The sequence below is a fragment of the Meira miltonrushii genome (genome assembly GCF_003144205.1).
Source record: "Meira miltonrushii strain MCA 3882 unplaced genomic scaffold FA14scaffold_2, whole genome shotgun sequence".
Lineage (NCBI taxonomy): Eukaryota > Fungi > Basidiomycota > Exobasidiomycetes > Exobasidiales > Brachybasidiaceae > Meira > Meira miltonrushii.
The window spans coordinates 1,196,543-1,220,092 of NW_020289944.1; the positions used below are offsets into that span (position 1 = coordinate 1,196,543).

General features: G+C 42.3%; 12 protein-coding genes and 1 non-coding gene across 13 annotated transcripts; 10 read left to right on the plus strand and 3 right to left on the minus strand.

Moving 5' to 3' along the window:
• Window positions 1-818: 818 nt before the first annotated feature.
• On the minus strand, window positions 819-1,718 carry FA14DRAFT_122064 (PIN domain-like protein; the record flags this gene model as incomplete). Its single annotated transcript, XM_025496499.1, has 3 exons — window positions 819-947; window positions 987-1,183; window positions 1,355-1,718. Coding segments are annotated over 3 exons (690 nt in total), but the record flags the coding sequence as incomplete, so codon positions are not given.
• A 392-nt stretch (window positions 1,719-2,110) lies between these two features.
• Window positions 2,111-4,499, plus strand: FA14DRAFT_160352 (cytochrome P450). The gene is made up of 3 exons (XM_025498637.1): window positions 2,111-3,202; window positions 3,271-3,943; window positions 4,006-4,499. Exons 1-3 carry the CDS (start codon window positions 2,309-2,311, stop codon window positions 4,362-4,364), a joined length of 1,926 nt encoding a protein of 641 aa, XP_025355290.1. The 5' UTR covers window positions 2,111-2,308; the 3' UTR covers window positions 4,365-4,499.
• Window positions 4,500-4,742: 243 nt separating this feature from the next.
• Window positions 4,743-5,075, plus strand: FA14DRAFT_154418 (uncharacterized protein; the record flags this gene model as incomplete). The annotated part of the gene is made up of 1 exon (XM_025497680.1): window positions 4,743-5,075. One exon carries the CDS (start codon window positions 4,743-4,745, stop codon window positions 5,073-5,075), a length of 333 nt encoding a protein of 110 aa, XP_025355291.1.
• A 550-nt stretch (window positions 5,076-5,625) lies between these two features.
• FA14DRAFT_144581 (phosophoadenylyl-sulfate reductase) lies at window positions 5,626-6,991 on the plus strand. The gene has a single exon (XM_025497247.1). The coding sequence runs from the start codon at window positions 5,966-5,968 to the stop codon at window positions 6,914-6,916; it is 951 nt and encodes a 316-aa protein (XP_025355292.1). The 5' UTR covers window positions 5,626-5,965; the 3' UTR covers window positions 6,917-6,991.
• Window positions 6,815-8,193, minus strand: FA14DRAFT_36567 (DUF1771-domain-containing protein). The gene has a single exon (XM_025502243.1). It carries the CDS (start codon window positions 7,985-7,987, stop codon window positions 7,055-7,057), a length of 933 nt encoding a protein of 310 aa, XP_025355293.1. The 5' UTR covers window positions 7,988-8,193; the 3' UTR covers window positions 6,815-7,054.
• FA14DRAFT_36489 (uncharacterized protein) lies at window positions 8,194-9,225 on the plus strand. Its single transcript, XM_025502242.1, has 2 exons — window positions 8,194-8,551; window positions 8,616-9,225. Exons 1-2 carry the CDS (start codon window positions 8,400-8,402, stop codon window positions 9,094-9,096), a joined length of 633 nt encoding a protein of 210 aa, XP_025355294.1. The 5' UTR covers window positions 8,194-8,399; the 3' UTR covers window positions 9,097-9,225.
• A 7-nt stretch (window positions 9,226-9,232) lies between these two features.
• On the minus strand, window positions 9,233-9,684 carry FA14DRAFT_121893 (uncharacterized protein; the record flags this gene model as incomplete). The annotated part of the gene is made up of 2 exons (XM_025496492.1): window positions 9,233-9,293; window positions 9,359-9,684. 2 exons carry the CDS (start codon window positions 9,682-9,684, stop codon window positions 9,233-9,235), a joined length of 387 nt encoding a protein of 128 aa, XP_025355295.1.
• Window positions 9,685-9,879: 195 nt separating this feature from the next.
• Window positions 9,880-9,997, plus strand: FA14DRAFT_t18. The gene has a single exon. It is a non-coding gene; the product is annotated as a tRNA-Ser (tRNA).
• Window positions 9,998-10,861: 864 nt separating this feature from the next.
• On the plus strand, window positions 10,862-11,680 carry FA14DRAFT_154423 (uncharacterized protein; the record flags this gene model as incomplete). Its single annotated transcript, XM_025497681.1, has 1 exon — window positions 10,862-11,680. The coding sequence occupies one exon, from the start codon at window positions 10,862-10,864 to the stop codon at window positions 11,678-11,680; it is 819 nt and encodes a 272-aa protein (XP_025355296.1).
• A 424-nt stretch (window positions 11,681-12,104) lies between these two features.
• Window positions 12,105-14,643, plus strand: FA14DRAFT_154424 (alpha/beta-hydrolase; the record flags this gene model as incomplete). Its single annotated transcript, XM_025497682.1, has 5 exons — window positions 12,105-13,018; window positions 13,082-13,161; window positions 13,237-13,536; window positions 13,603-13,984; window positions 14,049-14,643. 5 exons carry the CDS (start codon window positions 12,105-12,107, stop codon window positions 14,641-14,643), a joined length of 2,271 nt encoding a protein of 756 aa, XP_025355297.1.
• Window positions 14,644-15,039: 396 nt separating this feature from the next.
• On the plus strand, window positions 15,040-17,565 carry FA14DRAFT_171699 (alpha/beta-hydrolase; the record flags this gene model as incomplete). The annotated part of the gene is made up of 5 exons (XM_025500346.1): window positions 15,040-15,377; window positions 15,437-15,949; window positions 16,016-16,461; window positions 16,524-16,905; window positions 16,971-17,565. 5 exons carry the CDS (start codon window positions 15,040-15,042, stop codon window positions 17,563-17,565), a joined length of 2,274 nt encoding a protein of 757 aa, XP_025355298.1.
• Window positions 17,566-18,180: 615 nt separating this feature from the next.
• FA14DRAFT_184318 (prolyl oligopeptidase) lies at window positions 18,181-20,541 on the plus strand (the record flags this gene model as incomplete). The annotated part of the gene is made up of 1 exon (XM_025501383.1): window positions 18,181-20,541. The coding sequence occupies one exon, from the start codon at window positions 18,181-18,183 to the stop codon at window positions 20,539-20,541; it is 2,361 nt and encodes a 786-aa protein (XP_025355299.1).
• A 623-nt stretch (window positions 20,542-21,164) lies between these two features.
• On the plus strand, window positions 21,165-23,294 carry FA14DRAFT_108513 (prolyl oligopeptidase; the record flags this gene model as incomplete). The annotated part of the gene is made up of 1 exon (XM_025495842.1): window positions 21,165-23,294. A coding segment is annotated over one exon (2,130 nt), but the record flags the coding sequence as incomplete, so codon positions are not given.
• Between the last annotated feature and the right edge of the window lie 256 nt (window positions 23,295-23,550).

Sequence of the window (23,550 nt, forward strand, 5' to 3'; positions counted from 1 at the left end):
TCCTGTCGATTCTTTCGATCATTATCGACCTTTTCGCGAGCAGATTTACGCTTCTTGTACTCTTCATACTGTAATACACCCTCTTCTCTCAACAACAGGACTTCCAAAGGAAACCAAAGTCTGATTGGGTCTGATTGATCAAAGGGTTTAGCAGGTTTCCTGGGAGAAGTCTGTGTATCATTAGTCTCTGAAGGAGCGCTGCTTTCCAGTTCATCCTCTTCTGATATGCTCCGAATACTGAAGCCATCATCATCCACTCTAGCCGCAATTCCTTCATCGATACCAACTTCAACCGCCTGAGCCAGTTTGACAATATTGAATTCCACATAGACTTCCGATTCTCGATCTTTAAGAATCTCAAAGATTATATCTTGCGATGAGGGCTTTGCGACGTCTGATTTGTTTGCATTTGATTTGCTTGGAGCTGAAAGCATCGCACGCAAATCTCTTCCATGTACTGCTTTCTTCTTGCCTTTGCTGGGTGATTGAGATGACTTGCTAGGCGATTTAGGCGTACTGGTAACCGGTGTAGAAGACGGAGTGTGCAACTCTGGCAGTGGGTCGAGAGGTGCACTGATACGCTCGTTATGCATCCCTTTAAACCATTGTAGAAGGTGACCAATGAACACATTTTTCCGAACCGTCTTTTGAGCATACTCTTTATCCCATGCAAATAGAGTACAAGCAACTTTAGCAACTTTTTGTACATTGAATGCTTTTTGTTCAGGGATCGATTCACGATTGGAGATCGTTGGCCATACATATGCTGCCAGCACAATCATCGATTCTGGCGTAGACAGTATGTTCGAGATTACATCTGAGTTGGCAAGTTTGGATTGTTTCCTGCTCAGGTTCCCGCTTGCATTCGTGCGAAGCTCTTTTTTCATATCATCTTTCCATTCCTGTAAAAATTCTTGCCACTTGCCCTCCGATTTGATTCGCGGAGGCTTGGTGTGAGAAGTTGGCGGGTCCATATGTCTTTTCACAGCTTTCAGTAGCCGGTCATCAAAGCCACATTTTGAAAGTCCGATCGCAGTTCGTATTCCAAGTTGTCGTACACCGCTCACATCGTAGTCTCCTCCACCGAGTAATCCAATCAGTAAAACACAGGAAGCTGCATCCAATCCTTTTGCAAAGTCGTCCACTCGATACACGAAGACATAGTCACCTTGCTTTGCTTTGTCTGTGAATATACTCTGCTGAGATGAAGAGCCTACTTTTACCTCACTGCCATCATCAGATGAGAGCAAATCAGATTGCGAGCTTTGAGTTGAAGCTGGCGAGGATGCTCTTTTGCTTGTGTGTGCTTTTGCTCTTCTACTTTGAATAGCAGTAGTCCCAGATAGCTTTTCACCCCAGTTCCTGACTACAGTCTTGGCACCGAATAGAAAACAGTCGCTATCATCACTTAAGATAGCATCGATCAAGCCTCTTCTGTTCAAATCGGATAAGTCTGCTTCTGCTTCGCCTGGAGCTTGTAAGAGAACGAAACCAAAAGCCTCAACGAGTTGTTTGACTTGTATCTCTAGCTTGCCAAATAGGTTCCTTCCCGATGGCGTGCGTGTGAAGGGCGTCTTTTTGCCTCTTTTAAGAGCAGGTCTTGAGAATCCATCAAAAACAAAGACTGGAACGAGATATGGTAAAGCGGCTAATTTGCATAATCGGTAAAAGATTGTTCTTAAGAGCAAGAATTCTTTTCCTGCAATTGCATGTTTCATCCAAGCAGAAACATCGATCCCCAGTCGTACTTTATTTGTACCTTTTCCATCTTTTGCTAAGAATGTATGAAGACCTTTCAAGCTGACTTGATGAGCATGTTCGTATAATTCATTCCAGAGTAAAGGTATTCCCATCCTGTCATTCTCTCACCATTACCTCTGGTGTATTAATAAATAAAGTGCACTTGTATTCGTTATCAGGATGCCATTTTTGTTATGGTGTGTGTGTTGGAGGAAGTTCCAATTGATTGACCCAGAGTTAAGAAATACACGCGTTTAATGTGTTGTTTTAGCCCGGCTTGCCTTTCTTCTTCTCCGCGGGGTTGATAAATATTAATAGGAATCCCTGCATTAAATTCTCATGTAATACCCATGGATAAGCAGCAGCAATCAGGCACAAAAGCATGAAAACGGCTTGTTCGTAGCTAGTGCATTTATAATCAATTACCGTGCAGATTACCTCAATAGGTGGAGAAAAATGGATCTGAGATAATGCAAGCATACACAATTCGACTCTGGGAATGGAACATATGCAATATGATTGATTACCTTCCCTTTAATCTAGACACCATCATCCCCCTATCTTCATCATGTCAAAAGTTAAAGATCACCAGCAATCAAAGACAAAAACACTCACAGCTTCCGTGCTGTCTATTTCAGCTACCATTATTGCAATCTTGACATGCATTCAGCTCACAAAGGGTGGCATCTCCTCCCTTTTATCAATGCTTCACCTCCGTTCCAATGAAGCTCCTCCCTCAATTTCACAACGCATCACGGACATGTTTTCTTCATCCGATATCTCCTTCAAAACGATTGCAATCGGATTAGGATTGATTTATACCATCTTGGCAATCATTCCACGTATTCAAAAAAGCTTTCAAGCAGATCCATTAGCAAAGATTCCCATGATGAAACGAGAATCTTTTCTTTTTGGTAACTTTAATTCAGAGAAGTCTTCTGAATATGACGGACAAAAGACTATTGAAGCAGCACGCGAACTTGGCTCAAACGTTTTCCTCTTACCAATGCCAATGGGAGCTTGGCAATTGGTCATAGGTGACAGTATCGCTCTTAATCATGTCTTGGGTGATATTGCCAAATTTCCAAGTACGCCATTCCGTCACGAATTCATTCGATTTGTCGTTGGAGGAGGCTTGATCGTAGCAGACTCAAAAGCACATCCTCGTCAACGCCGTGCTTATGCACCTGCATTCACACAAAGTCATGTTCGTACACTTGCACCAATTTTCACCCAAAAGGCAGACGAATTAGGAGAAAAGTTGTTGACTTTTGCACGTAATGGAGGTCAAAAAGAATGGTCAAGCGATCCAAAAGGAGGCTCAGTCGTAAACTTTTCAGAAATGCTGGATTGTGCAAGCTTTGACATCATTGGAAAAGCTGGCTTTGGCGTCGATTTTGATTGTATTCAGCATGGTCTGAAAGGAGTCAAGCTTGCAAATGGATATCAAAATATGCTTCAAGTGAGTTTTGGTACAGCGAAGCGTATCACAGATCTGAACTGACATTTTTCCTTCTTTTTTTTCTTTAGGCATGTGTTAAGTTTGATGTGCCACGTATCCTTCTCATCATCTTCAGTAGCTTCACCCGTGCAAAATGGTTAGGCTTGCCAATCAATCATGCTAATCGTACGATCCGTGACCAAAATCTTGAAATTGATCAATGGTCACAGATGGTGATCGAAGAAAAGGTGAAGAAGACACAAGCAATGCTGGCTGACGGTGGTGATACCGCAAAAGATGATGGTAACGGTGAACCACTTGATTTGATGGAAAAGATTGTTCGTTCAAATGAAGCTTTGAGAAACAAGAATGACGCGATCACCGTTTCCGAAAAGGAGCTACGCGAAACAATTCGCTTGATCTTGTTTGCCGGATACGAGACAAGTTCGGTCGCAACCAGTCTTACACTCAATTACCTTGCTCACGATCAACGCATTTTGGGTAAAGTACAAACACAATTACTCGCATTTCTCGAAAAGAGACGAGAACAGAACGGTGGCGTGGATACCAGACTGAACGCTGATGAATTGCAAAGTGAAGAATTGCTCCTGTTGACAAATTGCATCAAGGAAACTTTGCGTCTGTCACCTGCTGTTATCAAATCTGACCGTCAAGCAGCAGAAGACTGTGTGATCCCGTTGGGAAGACCAATCCCGAGTCGAGATGGAAAGGAGATGTTACATCAAATTCACGTTCCAAAAGGTGAGTATATGCTAGAGTAAAATTATGACTTTTTTGCTGACCTGATTTGGTACTCCTTTAAGGCACTATTCTCGGAGCATGCTTTAAATTACCCAATTCCGACGAACAGATCTGGGGTCCTGATCCCGAACAATGGAATCCTGAAAGATGGACTAATTTACCCAACACTTACAAGAATGCAAACTTCCCCGGTCCTGCCGGTGTTGCAACATTCTCAAATGGACCTGCAAGTTGTTTAGGATCAAGATTTGCCATGTTGGAAATCATTGCACTCTTGGTTGGTGTTTTGAGCCGTATTCATTTGGAACCTTCAAAGTATGAAGTCAAAACGTCTCCTGTCATGGTTTCACGTCCTGTCATTAAAGGTATGGATATCGTTGGTTTACCTTTACGCATCACGCCACTTCCTCATCTTTCTTAAATTGTCACATATATTTTCGTTCCTGTACATATTGAGATTCCTTTACTATGTGAGATGCAACTGGGATTTAGAGCGCTTGATCAGACTTTGGAATGATGAATATCAGGGAAAAGGGGGTGAACACATGAATTCTGGAACACTTCATATGCGCGTTTGATAAGATAGAAGCAGATCGTGTAATTTCATCAACTCATGAACTTCATATGCCCAATTCTTTATTTTGGACTTCACTTTACCATTCCTGCCTTATATCTTGAAATGTAGAAGTCATGTAATAGACTCTCATGAAGATGAAATCAGGGCGCTTTATCCTATAAATACCCTTGTTTTCTCCTGGATATGGAGTCACCCCCCATCACCCATCATTAATCATCCAACATGTTCTTTTCAAGTAATACACAACAACCACCAGCCCCCGCAGAAGTGACGCCAAAACCTCGTTCGAGAACAAAGACAGTCGCAGCTCTCTTCCTTTCGGTTTGGGCATTGGTTACAGGAATCTTGGTTTTTATTCAATTGACAAAAGGTGGAATTTATTCTCTTTTGGCTTTACTTCATCTTCGCTCTAATGAAGCTTTACCTACCCTAACCCAACGTCTCACGGGTACACTCAACTACTCTGTTGGCTCGTTCGAAACACTGGCGATCGGATTGGGATCGATGTATATCATCATTGCTGCAGTTCCTTATATCAAAAGGGTTTGCACGTAGACCCATCAGTTAACGTCTTCGCTGGGCCGTGATCGATAAACAAGTATCTTTGGCCTTCTACGTATCACGCCACCTTCTCATCCAGCATCCTATCTACTCCCAATCTGACATACCTACATAACCGTTCTCACGATCATTACAAATTCCATTCATTTATCTTGCATTTGACAATGGTCTCGCTATGATGATTATGTGATCAACTCTTACGTCCGTAAATCCCAATTTAATATCGCACGTGTGAGTTATCCTTGCGATTGCGTGATTTGGATCCAAAATGACGTTTGCCACTTTCACTGTTGATCCAGCGCAGTTTACGACTCTAGCGCGCGTTTAGAGGCGCTTAATGGAGGCTTACCTATTTTTACTGCATGCATGTTAGGTGTTCGGCCATAAACAACCAAAAGCCACTGTACAGACGAGTTGCCGCTTAAGAAGAAATTCGAATCAGTCAAAACGCATTCTAGGCGCACGACAGGGCAAAAAATAAAAAATAAAAGTTTCCGTAACTCCTCCTCATTTCGTTCTTCAAATTCTTCCTGCTTTTGGTGGAGAAAAAACAAAACGAATGAAATGTTCGGATGTAAGAACCTAGTTTATTGTAGTTTGGAATGAGATCAAATCCCGTACCCCCGATAAGCGCACGAGAGTGAAAGTGAGAAAGAAGCGGCTACCTTTCCCTCCTTTTACGTGCGTAGTGGAAACAATAATCCCTTCTTCATTCAATTGCCCGCCCCCCTCGGATCTCACTTTCCTTCTACTCCATCTACCCCGCCTAGACGCCTTTCCTCCGATCTATATAAAAGGCAATAAAGATCCATATAGAATTTAGAGAATAAACAAACTATCTCTTTGCTCATCACGGTCATCAACATACAGGTTCAATAGACAAAATGACCTCTGCCGTACCATCCGCTTCGGCATCATCTTCACAACAAAGACTACAAGATGATCAACAGATCAAAAAGGTAGTCGATAACCTACCATCAATCAATAGACATTTGGCAGAAGCAACACCAGAAGAGATTCTAGAATGGTCAATCGAGAATCTACCAGGACTATACCAAACAACCGCTTTTGGCGTCACAGGATGCGTCACTCTTGATCAGGTCTCTCGCATTTCATCAGAACGATCACAAAAGCTTGCTGCTACCACAGGACAACCTGTTCAACACAAACACTTGGTTCCTCTCATCTTCCTTGATACACTATACCACTTCCCACAAACAATCGCCCTGGCTGAACGGGCAGCACGCCATTACGATGCACCAATGTACATCTACCGACCCAAAGGATCCAACACTGCACCCGAATTTGAACAACAATGGGGTCAAAAGCTATGGGAACGTGATGAAGATACATACGATTACGTTGTCAAAGTTGAACCAGCACGAAGAGCATACGAAGAATTGGGCGTAAGAGCCGTATTCACGGGAAGAAGACGCAGTCAAGGTGACGATCGTGCAGAATTGGCAGCAATTGAAGTTGATGAAACTGGATTGATTAAAGTTAATCCTTTCTTGAACTGGTCATTCGGTCAAGTCGATGCATATGTCAAAGCAAACGCTGTCCCATACAACGAATTGCTCGATATGGGTTACAAGAGTATTGGTGATTGGCATTCAACCGCCTTGCCGGGCGCAAGCGGTGGTGAAAGATCAGGAAGATGGAAAGACAAGGGCGGAAAGACTGAATGTGGATTGCACAAAGATTACTTCAAGATGAAATTGGTTGCCGAAAAGAAGATGCGTGAAGCTGAATTGGCACGCAAAGATGAGGCAAAGGATAAAGCAGAACAAGTCGCAACTGGTGCTGAAGCAGTCGCTGTTGCAGCATCCCAATAAGCTATCAAAAAATGTACATACTCTTCATTACACATTTGTAACAAAAGATTAATGAAAATTTAGTAAATGTCTGATTTGCAGGGTATGAATGTGCACAGTTAGCAAGGATAATGCGAAAAAATAGTACATGAATACTGTTTACATGATTGTACATTCATCGTCTTTTCCGCTGGTTTGTTGAGCCAATTTGTTGGCAAAGCCAGAGTCACGATATGCTCCTTGTGGTGCATTTGCAGCGCCACCCAAATGAACTAGCAAGACACCTGCATTCTTTGGGTCCAATTCGGCAGCGATACCGTAATCCTTCATGAGTTTCTCGATGGCAGGTTTGATATGAGCGACGTGATCCTTGGAATGAATACCTTTTCCGACAATAACTCGTAATTCTGGCATTCCTTTACCTTGTGCTTGTCGAATTGCTTCTTCGGTTTTTTGGATAGCTTCTTGTGTGTACAATCCGTGTAAATCAACTTCGTTTGGTCCACTGTCTTCGTTGTTTGCATGATAAATCCAATCAGCTGCTTCTCCGTTCAATTGTTCCATTTTGCGCTTGTGTTCGTGTCCTTCGTTACTCAATTGTTTTGCTCTACCACCATCGCCGTTTGAATAAGCTTTATGAGAATCATCAAAACATCTGGCCATCTTATCACCTTCTGAACGTGCTTGGTTACGTAATTGCATATATCTTTCATTTTTTGAATTGATTTCGTTATCGTTATAACGTCCATGATGTGGTTTAACACCTGCAGGAATGTTTGCAGGTGCGTTTGGATGTCCGTATTGTCCTTGTGGTGGTGGATGATCCCATAAGTTTTGACCTTGTCCTCCGCCGTATTGAGGTTGTTGTTGTTGGTATGGTTGTGGGTATCCTGGTCCTTGTTGTTGGTATGGCTGCTGTTGTTGTTGATGTTGTTGACTACCATAGTAGCCTGCTGCTCCACCGGCTGCGCCTCCTGCCCCAGCTGCTGCTGCTGTATTCTTTTTGTTTTTCAGGAAATTAAAGATCTTTTTCCCGATCGCCATAATCTGACGACGATGGGTCTTGAGGAAGTATACAATATCGTTCGCCATGATGAATGACGTTGTAGAGGGGTGAAGTTGATAGGCTGGTGTATTGCCTATTGATGATCACGACTGGAGAGAATGACGGATGTATAAGAAGCACGAAGATCTTTTTCTCTCATATTAAATCGGCTATTTAATCTTCAATCGTTGCCTGTCAAAATAGCGTGTCTACAATGTATATTAGTTAGCGCGTTTTGAGAGAGAGGGCCAACCGCGTAATGTAATGAAGAAGGGGCATTCATTTCCCCTTTTTACGGTAAAGATCGGACGATGGCATGCCAAAAGAAGAGCACAACACACACTTTAAATCTCCACCTTTTCCCCTCTTTCTCCCGCTCATTCAAAGCGCGTAAAGGTTAACACAAAGGCTGCTACTCTCTTTCTTTCTATACCATACCACATCACAACCCAAGCAAAGATGCCATCTTCATTGGATGGAGAAAAGTCATACTTTGCACAAAGGTATGGATTGACTGGTTTGGAATTAGCAACTCTTGCTGCTACTCCATTGTATGCATTGAGCGCGCTTAGAAAAGGTCAATTTAGCATTCGCAGTTTAGTCAGGTATAAGTGAGTGTGTCGAGAAGGAAAGATATGATATAGCACTGTTCATTGACATTTTCCATCTCTGCAGCTGGACTGTGCCACTCATCGGAGGTACAGCAGGAACGGCAACTGCATACGGAATCACTTCTCAAGAAAGCTCTGCTGCAACTGCTTCACGTACATTCTCACTGAGAAAGGATGCCAAGCAAATTCGACAAGATGATATGTTCCTCGTCGGTGCTTTGGTAGGATCACTTCTCACGCCCGCTTTGTTCCTCAAGAGAGCAGGTTTGATTAATGGATTGCTTGGTGGTGCAGGTTTAGGAGGAGCGGGTGGATTGATCACATTCTTTGCACAAGGCGATGGATTGGAAGGATTGCTGGAGCAGGGTAAACAAATGGCAGGTAGCAGTGAGAGTATAGGCGAAAAAGGTAGATCATTACTAGGCCGGGCAACTGACAAAGGAGTAGCATTGGCAGAGCAAGCTGGAAGTACGGGCAAACAATATGCCCTCGGTGCAAAAGCAAAAGGAGAAGAGGCTGTCAAAGAGCAGCAGCAAAGGGCATGAATGAGTAAGTTTCAATTTTGTTTTTTTTGGACATCTTTCGATACCACATCATCCATTCAAAATATTGTGTCTTCATGTAAATTATGATTAAAACATTGATGCGAAATGAATACAGAAAATGCTTTTTTGACAACGGCTATTCTTTGCCTGCTTTCAGGTCTTCAATTTCCTTACGCCATTGCAAGAATTTGTTGATTCTGTCGAAGATAAGCGTGTCAGCATTCAACCAATTCCATACCATTCTTAGACCCTTTCTACTCACCCTGCTTTTCCCTGTGCAAAGTCTCCGTCTTTGGACAAAGTGGTTCCTTCACCTTTGAACAAATCAATCACTTCATCCAAAGCTGCTTCTAATTTATTGAGTGATTCTTTAAGTGCATATGGATTTTCGATCGCATGAAAGATTGAAGGACCTTGTTGACCTTCTTTACGTTCAGGCATATAACTTCCACTGTTTGCATCGGTTGTAGGATGAACGCCTCCCGGATTCTCGGCTGATGCTCCTGGTCCTTTGTTTACCACTCCCGTTGCAACTGATCCATCTCCTGGAAAGTGTGGATCTTCGTTTACGTTATTTGGCTTAGACATTTTTGTTGTTGTTGGAAGATATGATCATACATTTTCAATAGTATTTGTCAGGTACATTGAATTTGTTTAGCGTCAACGTCATTGTTGTATTTGGGTAAGGATGCAGAAGAATGCGCGCAATTAGACCGAAGTGGAGGAGAAGATCGCGCTTTGGGTATGTGTACCCAGCAGCGCTTAGGCGGAGATGCTCTGTAAGGCAACTTACCAAAGTGGCTAATGGGTTGGTCTCGAATTATTTCGACCTTGCTTAGCGAGGGTAATCGTGCTAAACCAATGGGCTCTGCCTGCACAGGTTCGAATCCTGTAGTTGTCGTCAATTAGCTCCTGACGGATCGTTTCGATCTCAACTTTTTGCTGCAAGCAATGGATTATCTTTTTGATATAGAAAACAGTGAATATAATCATTGGATCCACAGAAGAGAGTACAAGCAGTATGTATGAGCAATGAGCAACATGAACAGCGATTAATATCTGCAAATGCATTGATTATCCCATCACTCTTTCTTTTGTATTTTGATTCCTTCTCGCAACCATGATAGAGGTACAAGTCGTAGAAACAACTGTAATCTTGCACCTACAATAAAGGTTGCTTAATGAGTGAAGGAAAGGAAGAAGTGATGATGAGAAAAATGCCATATTTCAACGCGTCCATAAATGCAACCAAACTTATTCTCACGTGTTCGGAATGTATGAACAATTGACTCTCTAAGACGAGCTTGGTGATGGGTATAATGTAGTATTGCGATAGAATATCTTCTTAAGAACCTTTAGCCCCTACAATGATTCGATCGGATCCGCAATTGTGTTAAGATAAGGTCCAATACACTCGATCAAGCAAATTTTCTCCATTCCTGATTGTTCTGATTATGTCAGCATTTTTACGCGTCGGCAATTTTTTAAGGTTTCCTTTGAAGCTTGGAGGGAGAGGAGCAGTCAAAATGATTGAAATGTGTAGATCTGAAACAAATAGGGCGGGGGAGAGTGATAAAGTGCTTGTTTATCGAATAATGCATCTAAACTGTACATGCATAAATTCTCTCACTCAAGCCCAAGCCTCCATTCCATTCTCTCTCTCTTTTGAATTTGCGGTGATTAAACAAAGGAAGCAAGAAGAGCTTTACTTTCTCTACACCATCATACTGTCAACTAAATCATACCATCCCACCCCACCACCAAGATGAAGACCGCACGTCGTAAATCAACTCCTCATCGCTCGCCAAGCGCTACTGTTTACCCTGTCAACACAAACGGTAGCTCTAGCAGCAGTCAAGTAAAAGTGGAAGATAAACAACCTTTTGAATTGCATGATCGTGCTCCGGCTACATTTGGTACGCCTGCTTTGCAATCACTAATTTATGCAACCTCTAATGATCGTTATCCAGGTGCACCAGGCACTCTCTTACACAAAGCAAAATTGGAAGCAGCAAGAGCATTGGCATCCAAACAACGTGAAGCACAACGAGAAGCAGAAAGACGTGAAGAGATGAAAAGATTGGGAATACTCGGAATGGGCAAAAAGAGATCAACAGCAAACGGTAACGGAAGCACAAACGGTAACAGTCGATTTGGAACACCTCCAACCAGCGATCGTACACGCAGATCCAACCCAGCATCCGGCAATACCACAAACGGAAACGGTCATACAGCATCAGTGACGAACGGGACATCCACTAGACCTGGAAGAGGAAATGGAAGGAACGTCAGTAGTGCAATCGATCATAATGCACTTCCGACGCCAGCATCACAACCTGATGCCAAACAACAAAACGGTGTCAGTAGTCCACTCTTATCCTCTTCTGGAAGGCTAAGGAGGCCAGCAAGCGGAAGTAGAGGTACAAGTCCGATGCCTCTAACTGGATCATCTACAAATGGCTCTGGCATGGTCACACGAACAAGATCGCCAATCGTTGCTCCTTTGGAATTGGACGATGATGCTAAAGTTGGTTCAGGTGCATTAGGCTTAAGTTCATCATCAGCTAATGGCGTCTTAGCCTAAATTGTCTATGGAAGCGTATAGAGTATGCTGGGCGTCATTATCTCTCTCTTCTTGTATGATTTTTATGGATTGAATAATATACGTCCTCTTTTGTGGTAACCGCCGACAATGCTGAGAAGTTAGCTGGCTATCAATCACCACTCGGATCGTTGCATCCTTGACGTCGGCCCGCGCCTTGCAACATATCTGATAGCCTTTCTTGTGTACCTAATTTCGTCAAACCATGTGTAATTGGGTTCCTTGCAAAATTGGGGTCACATTGCCGGACTTTGCAGTGGACAAGATATATTGACATGTTTCTTGCTTGCGGATCCGCGCTTTGATATTTGTTGATCATGTCTTGATGAGGAAATGTCTTACAAAACGCCTAAAGATGTACATTCTACATCAGCACCAACCATCTCCTTTCAAATGCATACCCAGCATGCGACTTTCCGTACGAACTCTGGTCTTTGTTGCGACTTTGATCGCTTTGGTTGTTTGGCCGATCGAAGGCAATAACCACAAACATCCTTCTGCTCGTAGACTCGTATACCCTCCAGTGCGCAGGGTCAATCAAACTTGGTCTTATCGTTCAGCAAAAACGAATGGCAATGTGACTTTTGATGATCCATACTACTGGCTAGAAGGATCAAATGACGATAAAGATATTCAACAATTCATCGCCGATCAATCCAACGTTACGGAAACGTACATGCAAGGCTGCAAGGAGAAAGATGCGATCCTTAAATCACTTACCGAAGCCAGCACGTATGACAGATACAATGATGTCGAGCTTATTGAACCAAACAAGGGCGGAAATCCTTTCTATATCTATAGCCTCATTCGAGCAGGCGATCAACCACCGGTTTGGTACACAGCATCTGTTGCAGAATTCAAATCTGGCAAGAAAATCAATTTCGAAACACCTCCTGGCAAGCCATTCCTTAATGAAACATTGTTGAGTCCAGACGGTACAGACAGCATCCTTTATCACAGTACATCGCCCGACGGAAAAATATTTGGCTACCTCGTCGTAGGAAATGGTGAAGTAGGAACATGGTATTTCCGCCGCTTTGATTCTCCATTGGTGAATGTCAAGACGAGGCCGAGCGGTGGAGAAGGACGATTGAATGACACCCTTCTGTTGAGTTCTGATGCGATTTTATGGACTCCTGATAGCGGTTGTATTTTCTATTCGCAGACTGTTAATTCAAATGGTGGCACAAATACAGATCTAGACTACAAGATTCGTTATCACGCTTGGGGGACTGATAATACAAACGATATTACGGTATTCGATGGAAAAAATGCTGGTGAATTAGGGATTCTCACTTATTTCTTCGCTTTTTTGAGCAAGTGAGTACATAGTGGTGCTTTATCCGAACGTATACTAACTACAAACATGCTTAATCACTGCAGTGACGGTCGCTGGCTTATCATCTCGGGATCTTACGAGGTAACGACTGAGAATATGGTTTCTTATGCCACTTTGCTCGAAGGTCAGAACATTTCCGAGAATATGAAATGGATCTCTCTCGCACCATCTTAAGATTTCTCATTGTACCCCATTGGAGTAATCAACAACACGTTTTACATTAAAACAAACAAAGATGCAAAAAATTTAAAAGTTTCCAAGATTCATCTCGACTGGAATAAAGCAAAACAAGTGAAAGACTTTACAGAGCTGCAAGATAGGCCGGAAGTGATTGATGTGATTCCTGAGCGCAACAATGCTTCAATAACCCCCTTTGATTTCGGACCTTATATGATTGCTCAAGACAAGATTGCAGCTGTATACGTGGAGAACGGCCAATATACTTTGTATGTGTACCATGCCGAAGATGGTAGATTGATTCAGCGATTGATACCAGATGGTAAGTGGTGTTTCAATATGTGCTACAGAATGATAGCTAACATGACCTTTCTTTTCCTTATCGTAGCGAAAGGTAGAATTTTTCAGGTGACAGGAAACCAGGACAGCACTACGCTCATTGTAGCATTCACAACTTGGAATCATCCGAGGGTATTATATGAATTCGTGGTCAATGATGATCACGTAGACACTTCTATTGTCACGGCTCAACGTATCACAGGAGCGAATCCGGATGACTTTACGATTGAGGAGATCTATGCTACTTCCAAAGATGGTACAAAAGTACCCTATTTCATAACATACCGCAAAGGCACTAGAAAGGACGGAAAGAGCCCTTTATGGTTACACGCATATGGTGGGTACGGTATAGTCGATAACCTTTACTACAAACCGAGCTATTTTGACTTTTTACGAAGCTATGACGGATACTTTGTCTGGGGATCACCACGGTGAGTAAAGAAAATCCTTGACACAGTAATTTCCCTACTGATGACCCTTTCATACTTTGCAAAGAGGTGGCGGTGATAAAGGAGGCGATTGGCATGATGCTGCGACTGGATTGAAGAAACAGAAGACATTTGATGACACTCTTGCAATACTCAATAGTGTGGTTGCCTTGAAATACACTTCACCTGGAATGATCATCGTAGAAGGAGTCTCGGGAGGTGGAATGCTTTTCGGTGCGGTAACAAATCAAGCAGCTCAAGGCTTAATTGGAGTATCTCTTTTGGTAAGAGCACCTTTGGATATCTTTGAATTTGAATTACGTAACACTATAGGAGCCTTTAATCGTGAAGAGTTGGGAGATGTTACAACTCCGGAAGGATTTGATGCCGTCTTTGCATGGTCACCATATCAGAACATCGATCCACATAAGAGCTATCCCGCCGTATTTCTAACGCCTGGAACTGGTGACGAAAGGGTTCCGCCCTCACATAGCTACAAATTCCTTTCCAAACTTCAATATCTTCATCCGAACAACAAGTCGCCACTTTTGATGTACGTGCAAAAGGATAAAAAGGGGCATATTGCTAGCACAGCTGAAGAGAACATTTATCAGTTCTGTATCATTGAAGAATCCTTAGGGATCTCGAGAAGAAAAATGTAGGCGCCTACCTTGTGCCCTTTTAGTTAAAGATCAATGTTCATACTCTTCCTATGTCAAGTCAATGGTGACAATTCGAGCTCACATGACTATCAACGCTTTGAGCGGGGTTATACAATTGTTTACCAACAAGCTGTGCTGCCCGATCTTCAAAGAAACGGCTTCCGTCTTTTTGTTCTATTTTGATTAGCCAGGGGTTGAATTCATTTTACTGTGGCGGAATTGGCAGCGCGGAGATGAAGGATTGGATTCATACAATCATACGGATCCGCATTGTAGTTACTTGAGTGCAGTTGCACAATCTAATTTCCAACTACCCACTGATAAAAGTAAATGCAACTCTTGTCTTTTTCACCGTCATAACCACTCTTCTCATGATCATCCCAGAGAAACATAATCATGCGTTTTATTGTTCCTTTTCTCGCCTTTGCCCTCATTTTGGAATCTGTCATATTGGCTGTTCATCCCAAAGGTCGAAAAAGTCTACCTACAAGTCTTCCTGCTTATCCCAAGGTACATCGAGTGGACAAGACATGGTCATACCGCTCGGCCAAAGCAAAAGGTAATGTGACGTACTCTGATCCGTACTTTTGGCTCGAAGGATCAAAGAATGATAAAGACATTAAAAAATTCATTGCAGATCAAACAAATACAACGGAAACATACATTCAAGGCTGGAAAGGAAAGAACACTACTGTTCAAGCATTGAAGGATGCAAACTATTATGACAAGTACGGGTATGTCAAGTATATCTCCTCAAATACTGGAAGAAACCCTTTTTATCTTTACAGTTTAGTCCGCGCTGGAACAGATGGGACCGTTTGGTATACTGCTTCGATTCAGAATTTCAAGCTGCAAGAAAAGAAAATTTTAAGAACCCGCCAGGTAAACAGTTCTTAAACGAAACTTTACTAAGCGCAGATGGAAGTGCAAGTGTGCTGTACGTTAATGCTTCACCAGATGGAAAAGTGTTTTGCTATCTCGTAATCACAGCAGGTGATGTAGGAACATGGTATTTTCGTAATTTCGATTCACCTCTGGTACACGCTAAAACGTTTCCCGATGGCGGTGAAGGTAGATTAAAAGATACGCTCACAGTAAGTGCCGATCAATTATTCTGGACTCCCGACAGTAAAGCAATATTCTCACCTAAGACTGTCGAGACGGATGAAGGCACAAATCCTACTCTTGGATACAAAATGCGATACCATGTCTGGGGAACGGAGGAATCGAAGGACATCATCATTTTTGATTTCAAGAAAGCAGGGGATCTTGGTGAATATTCGTTCTGTTATACGTATTTCAGCCCGTAAGTCCATTTCGTGTGTACGATATTGATATTTATTGTGACTGACTTTCTTTATCACACACACAGAGATGGTAAATGGCTGATCATATCTTTGTTCTTGGATTCTGAATACAACATGATGACGTACGCCACAAGACTTACAGGTCAAAAGATCTCTGAAAACATGAAATGGATCTCATTATCGCCTTCATACAATTTTTCCATGTTTGCAGGTGGTGTTATTGACGATACATACTACTTCTTAACAAATAAAGATTCAAAGAACAGAAAGATTGCAAAAGTTCACCTTGATTGGAGCAAGGCACGCAATGTACACAACTTTACTGAATTGCAAGATCAGCCAGAAGTTTTTGATGTGATTGCTGAACGCAAAGATGCATTAATCAACTTTGATGGTTTTCGCATCACAAATAGGGACAAAGGTTTGGTAAATTACATCGAAAATGGTCAAAATACGTTGTATTCATATGAACTCAAGACGGGTGAATTAATTCAGCGACTACTTCAGAATGGTGAGTTCTTGGCAAGGTGGACTAAGCTTGGTTCCGTATAGGCTAACCACTCCTGAATCCAGAGCAACTTTCTTATACCGACGATCGAGGCGATCAAAATAGCAATATCATGATCATGTCTTTCGATAGCTGGAATTCACCAATCAAAATCTTTGAGTTCAAATGGATGAATGGACAACTCGATACTTCAACCGTATTGACAGGTCACATCAAAGGTTCCAGCCCGGATGATTTTACAATCGAAGAGTTTTATGCAACCTCAAAAGATGGTGCAAAGATTCCATACTTTCTGACTTACCGTAAAAATATCAGGAGGACAGGCAGTAATCCTACTCTCGTCAACGTTTACGGTAGCTACGGAGATGTTTATAGTCTATATTATCGACCTGACTACTTTGATTTCATCCGGAGCTACGATGGCTATATGGTCTGGGCTGGAGTACGGTGAGTTTGATTTGCCTTTCCGGACAGTAAAGCAGTACTGACACTATGTCTTGTCATTATTGTAGAGGCGGTGGCGATAAAGGTGGATCATGGCACGAAGCTGCGCAAGGATTGAAGAAGCAAAAGACGTTTGATGACACAATTGCAATTTTGGAAGACTTAGTCAAACGAAAAATCACTTCACCGGGAAACCTTATTCTGGAAGGTAATTCAGCTGGTGGGTTGGCTGTAGGAGCAGTGGCCAATCAAGCCCCTGAAGGTCTTCTTGGCGCTGCTTTTCTCGTCAGAGGAATCTGTGACGTGTTCCAATTGGAGTTACGGTCAACAATTGGAATGGGTAATGCTGATGAATTTGGTGATGTGACTACGCCTGAAGGGTTCGACTCAGTTTTTGCCTGGTCTCCGTTACAAAATATCAATCCAAAGAAACAATATCCTGCTATTCTAGTAACGCCAGGATTGTTTGATGAGCAAACTCCTCCTTCCGGTTGTTTCAAGTTTGTTGCTCAGATGCAATATGATCACCCCAAAAATAAAAAGCCGTTACTGATGTACGTCAATCCGACCGGCGCTCACTTATCTGTCACGATTACGGAATTGTCTTATCAGTTCTGTATCCTGGAGGAGACCTTGGGTATTCGAAGAACAAAAGACGAATAGTCTTTATCTTCATTCAATAGCCCTCTAGAGAGTAGCAACCAGATCTGCATCATTGAAGAAACTCTGTGGATCAAAAGGAGAGCTATCTAATGGTAAAAGAGCTCAAACAAGCGACAGGAACTTTTTAGTCCCTGGATATGATACTAGCATTTCTGACTTATCCTCCTCTGTAACTGTTCAGACCTTTTTTATATGGTTCCGTATTTCAATTTATATTTTGTTGATTATAAAGAAAATCTCCCGCTCTTTGGCGTAATACGCAAATTACGTTTGAAATATGAAAACTCGTCCCATGTGATGTACGTGCCACTCATCCTAGCGGTTTATCGGCATCATTAAACACCTTTATACCATCAAATTTTCGCATATCGCGGATCATACATGTCCAAGAGCTATACGGATGCCTGAACATCCGTCTGCGGCGTCAATCGGAAATATCTGCCCACCCAATTCGATTCACGCATGACTTCGTTGTGATCTTAACATAACAGTACTCAGCGGCAGCGGAACAACAACTGCCGATATCAGAGAAAGTTCTGCCGATAATGACGCACAAAGAGTGGAAATCCTACATTAAAGAATTTCTTGCCTTTCTACCATCGCACTTCGAGTAGAATGCAAACTATGCTGTCGCCCTCTTTTCCATTCTGGTCAACCTTGGTGGCCGTCATCTTGTTGCATACTGCCCCAATTCAAGCTGTGCCTTCTCCGACTGATTCAACACTCTATGCACGCAATCTTTTACCCGCATGGGATCCAAAATCTAATCCTTACCCATCTGTTCGTCGTGATGACGTAAGTTACACGTATCAATCTACCGCATCAAAGGGTAATGTATCAGTTGCAGACCCCTACAACTACCTTGAACCGTCCCCCGCTTCATCAAAGGAAGTTCAATCATTCATGGAGAAGCAAGCTGCTTACTTCAAAGGTTATACGCAAAACATGAAAGATATTGAGGCAGTTCGTGCTTCTATCAAAAGTGCTGGCAACTATGATGAACTTCAATTTCCACAAGCATTTGGTAGCAAGGAGAAGCCGTTGTATACGTTCTATTATAGAGAGATTGATAAGGAAAGCCGTTCATATTATGTCGCTACCCAGGCAGACCTCGAGCAAGCCTACAAATCCAAGTTCTCACCCATTCCAGGCAAGATTGTGCTTGATGAGGCATCTTTAGGTAGCGATATCTATACCTACTTTCAAAATATTTCTCCTGACGGCAAGAAGTTCTTATATCGTACAATGGTCAAATCTAGCAAAAAGCCAGGTACGATTCATGTACGGGATATTTCGGATATCTTTACAAGCTCTAAACCTCCAAAGGATTATCCTGAGCAAATTACAGGCAATTCAGATACATCGGATGGCTGGACTTTAGACAGCAATGGTTTCTTCTACTTGCATAACGACCACGATTATGCTGACGGGACAGACACGGTCTTATACCACAAAATAGGAACGCCCGTTTCGGATGATATCGTTGTCGCCAAAGCAGACAAGGATGCATATGAGTCGTTCATCTTTCAACTTTCGAATGACAAAAAGTTCATCGTCTTATTCGTTTCCACCTCTTCTGACAAGTCTCGAGTCTATGCAGCCTCTTTGGATCAACCAATCTCTTCAAATATGAAATGGATCTCAATTGAGCCAGAAGAAGATTTACAGTTGGAATATGTGACAAATCTCGGAAATGAATTCTACTTTGTCGCGAACTATGACAATGAGAGTAATGAAGTAGTGAAATATTTCGTTGATTCGACAAAGGCAGTTCAAGTTGCTTTGGGCAAATTGAAGAAATTGAAAAGTAAAGCAAAAATTGAGCCAACAGTTATTCCTGAGGATAAGTCTGCTCTCATTGATCGGTTTACCACATTCGACACGGATAAGATGCTCCTCTGCTATACTCAAGACGCAAAACGAAACTTCTACATCTATGACTTGAAGTCAGGTAAACGCATTCAACACGTTTTACCAGACTTTGTTGGCAGCTCTAGCGCAATCACTTCTCTAGCAAGTGGAACGGATATGTTTCTATGGTCGTGGACATTCAATACGCCTGAACAGCTGTACCACATCAAATGGAATCAAGAGCAAAACTCAGCAACTTCTGACTTGGTATTTGAGGCAAAGCTAAAATCCATCGATCTTTCACAGTTCACCGTTGAACTGAAGTATGCCACCTCAAAAGATTCCACAAAGATCCCATTTCACCTCTTTTATCGTAAAGGCATCAAATTTGATGGCACAAGGCCAGCAATGCTCAACTTTTTTGGTGCATTTCGGGTTATTTGGCTTCCGTTTTATGATGCTTCGTACATGACATGGGTGAACGACTACGATGCAATCTATGTTGAGCCATACCCTCGCGGTGGTGGAGAAGTAAAGGCGGAATCATGGCATCAAGCCGGTATGCTTGGCAAAAAGCAAAACACTCTCGATGACGTGAACGCTGTCATTCAATATCTGATTGACAACAAGATTGCAGCAAAAGGTAAAATCGTCATGTATGGTCAATTCGCAGGCTCAACTGCAACAATGGCTGTCGTAAATCAAGGTCCAGAAGGAAACATTGGTGCGGTGATTTTGGCAGATGCTCTGTATGGATCCTATGGCGAGTATGATCTTTTGCGACTTGATACTGTTCCTGGCACTTCACGAGATGTTGCAGAATACGGTGACCCACATAATCCAGACGCATTCGATTGGCTGTACAAGATTTCACCTTTGCATAACGTGAACAAAACCAAAATCTACCCTGCTGTTATGTTCCAACCGGGGAATGATACTTTATCTAATTGGCATGGTAGAAAGATGGTCGCACAACTTCAATATGATTTACCGAACAATCCAAAACCTTTCTTGTTCAATTCACCGGATCAAGCATTGACAGACGATGAGAATGTTGAACAAAGGTACTCATTCCCAATCGCTTTTGCTTCTCATGTTCTTGAATTACAGCGCAAAAGTCAATAGCATGTATTGTCAGACCGACCAGTAAGGTCACAGCAAATGAATGAAATACATTGTTTGACAAATTGGCGAATTGAGTTCGTATTGCATTTCATATGCGTATTCATTTATTGTAGCTTTGCGTGCTATGAAGTAGCATACTCGGATATACATTATAAGCGTCTGAATCGGCTCATAAATCACCGTCTTATTAAATATATATTGCGCCAGTGCTGAAGACGGGTTATGATGATCCGGCTATATTCTAAAAATGGAGATTTGCGCTGTTCTTACATGTCGTACGTCAGGAGGTTAGTAGCCGTGTTCAGAATTTTGTGATATTAACCTCTCTTCGAAGCCGTAAAAAGTCGGAATATAAAAGTGTGAGTGTGATTGAGTACGGGATTGAACGACCCTTTGTACTTTCGAGATGCCTTTTGCAAAATGAGACCGATGGCTTCAAGCGCATATAAGCCACATATTTCCACGAACTTGTCTCACCCCATCACCTCTTTTGCAAGGCAATCATGTTACAGTTCTCCTTCCATCTCGCAATTTCAGTCGCTCTCACTGTGTCGCATTTTGCGTTCATCCAAGCAATTCCTTTTCCAAATGGCCAAGCACTCTATACTCGCAAAGCTCCATCCCAAGCGACATCAGGTTGGGATCCAAAATCGACTCCGTACCCATCTGTTCGTCGTGACGATATTGTGTTCTCTTATCAATCTGCAGCAGCGCATGGTAATGTTACTGTTGCTGATCCTTACAACTATTTGGAACAATCACCTGCATCTTCAAATGAAGTTCAAACGTTTATTGATCAGCAACGTAGCTTTTTCAAGACTTACTCAAAGAAGTTTAAGGATTTTGATGCAATCCGCGAATCAATCAAGGACGCAGGACACTATGATGAATTGCAATTTCCTGAAGCATTTGGAAGCAAGGACAATACCTTGTATACGTATCACTATCGAGAACTTGGAAGTGATAGTCGTATCTTCTACGTTGCAACTCAAGCCGATCTTGAACAAGCCTACAAGACCAAATTCTCTCCACTTCCCGGTAAGAAAGTGTTGGATGAAGCTTCGTTGGGGAATGATAGTATTGCATTTTTCCAAAACATCTCGCCTGATGGTAAAACATTCTTGTATCATGCAAGTAAAAAGGCTGTTCCTGAGCTTGCTACGATCTATACCCGCGATATCTCAAACATCTTCACAGACACATCTGAGACAACTTTGAAGGACTCTCCAGAATTCATTACGGGTACCTCGGATGCATCTGATGGATGGACATCAGATAGCAAGGGATTCTTTTACATGCGTAACAATGCATCATACGATGACGGTACAACTTCTATCCGATACCACAAGCTGGGCACGCCCGTTCAAAGCGACACTGTCATTGTGAAGCCAAACAATGATCCAAGTCAGACGATGGACTTCGAATTGAGTGACGACAAGAAATTTATCATTGTATATGTGTATAATGACAATGATAAGGCTCGTGTGTACGTTGCTCGGTTGGATCAACCCATCAGCTCTAGCATGAAATGGACCTCAATCGTGCCCGAAGCAACGTTACATTTAGAATACGTTACAAATCTCGAAAACGATTTCTATTTTGTTGCTTATTACGATAATGAAAGCAATCAAGTTATCAAGTACACCGTCGACACTAACAAAGCCCGTTCAGTTGAGATGTTGAAAGAATTAACAGATAAAGCCATTATCGAACCTACGGTGATCCCAGAGGACAAGAATGCATTGATCGATCAATTTACAGTATTTGATACGGACAAGATGTTCCTTGCTTATACACAAGATGCTAAAAGGAACTATTACATTTATGATCTTCGCACGGGTAAGCGTATCCAGCATGTCATACCCGACAGTGTGGGTAGCGCAAGCTCAATCACTTCTTTGTCAACTGGATCGGATATATTTTTATGGTCATGGACTTTCAATACGCCTGGTCAGCTTTATCATATCAAATGGAATGTCGAAAAGGGCTCAGCAACTTCCGATCTTGTATACCAGGCAAAGTTACAATCGATTGATTCATCACAATTCGACATTGAACTCAAATGGGCTACATCCAAAGATTCAACCAAAATTCCTTTTCACTTATTTTATCGAAAAGGCGTAAAGTTTGATGGTACTCGTCCTGCAATGATCAATTTCCACGGCGCATTTCGAAATATCTTTCTTGCATCATACTCACCACTTTGGATGACATGGGTTAACGATTACGATGCAGTCTTTGTTCTTGCTTATCCTCGTGGTGGTGGTGAAGTGAGAGCTGAAGCATGGCATCAAGCTGGTATGCTAGGCAATAAGCAGAATACGATTGACGACGTCAATGCAATCATTCAGTATTTGATCGATGACAAGATTGCTGCAAAGGGTAAAGTGGTTCTCACTTCTTCGAGTTCAGGTGCAACAAATGCTATGGCAGTAACCAATCAAGCTCCTGAGGGCAATATTGGAGCTTTAGTCTTGCAAGAACGAACATATGGCTATGCCCTCTATGACCTTTTACGATTCAACACCGCACCAGACAGCTCGGGATACGTTGCAGAATATGGCAATCCGCAAGATCCCCAGGCGTTCGATTGGTTACGCAAGATTTCACCTTTACACAATGTCGATAAAGCAAAAGTGTATCCAGCTATCTTGATTTTTCCAGGAAATGATCCAGTCAAGTCTTGGTCGGCAAGAAAGATGATTGCTGAACTTCAATATGACTTACCGAATAATCCGAACCCTTTCTTCCTCAGCTATCCAGATCCTGCTTTATCTGGCGATGATAACGAAAAAGATGGAACAGCTTGCATCATCGCTCTTGCATCTCATGTTCTCAATTTGACCCGCAGAAACCCATAGCAGATGTGAATACATGTGTAACTTGCCTGTCAATTTGTTTTTGTGATGAAAAAATTCGACCTTTGCAAAGGGTTCCGTGTGATGACCTTTTCTCATATTTGCTAAACAGCACCGACGCGGTATGCTGAATCATTTATTCGATAGAGAG

Bases quoted from the DNA above. Each gene is read 5' to 3' on its own strand.
- FA14DRAFT_160352 (XM_025498637.1), top strand. From the start codon at position 2,309: ATGTCAAAAGTTAAAGATCACCAGCAATCAAAGACAAAAACACTCACA. The intron at 3,203-3,270 runs GTGAGTTTTGGT...TTTTTTCTTTAG, and splicing joins GATATCAAAATATGCTTCAA to GCATGTGTTAAGTTTGATGT. The intron at 3,944-4,005 runs GTGAGTATATGC...TACTCCTTTAAG, and splicing joins TCAAATTCACGTTCCAAAAG to GCACTATTCTCGGAGCATGC.
- FA14DRAFT_144581 (XM_025497247.1), top strand. From the start codon at position 5,966: ATGACCTCTGCCGTACCATCCGCTTCGGCATCATCTTCACAACAAAGA.
- FA14DRAFT_36567 (XM_025502243.1), bottom strand. From the start codon at position 7,987: ATGGCGAACGATATTGTATACTTCCTCAAGACCCATCGTCGTCAGATT.
- FA14DRAFT_36489 (XM_025502242.1), top strand. From the start codon at position 8,400: ATGCCATCTTCATTGGATGGAGAAAAGTCATACTTTGCACAAAGGTAT. The intron at 8,552-8,615 runs GTGAGTGTGTCG...CCATCTCTGCAG, and splicing joins CGCAGTTTAGTCAGGTATAA to CTGGACTGTGCCACTCATCG.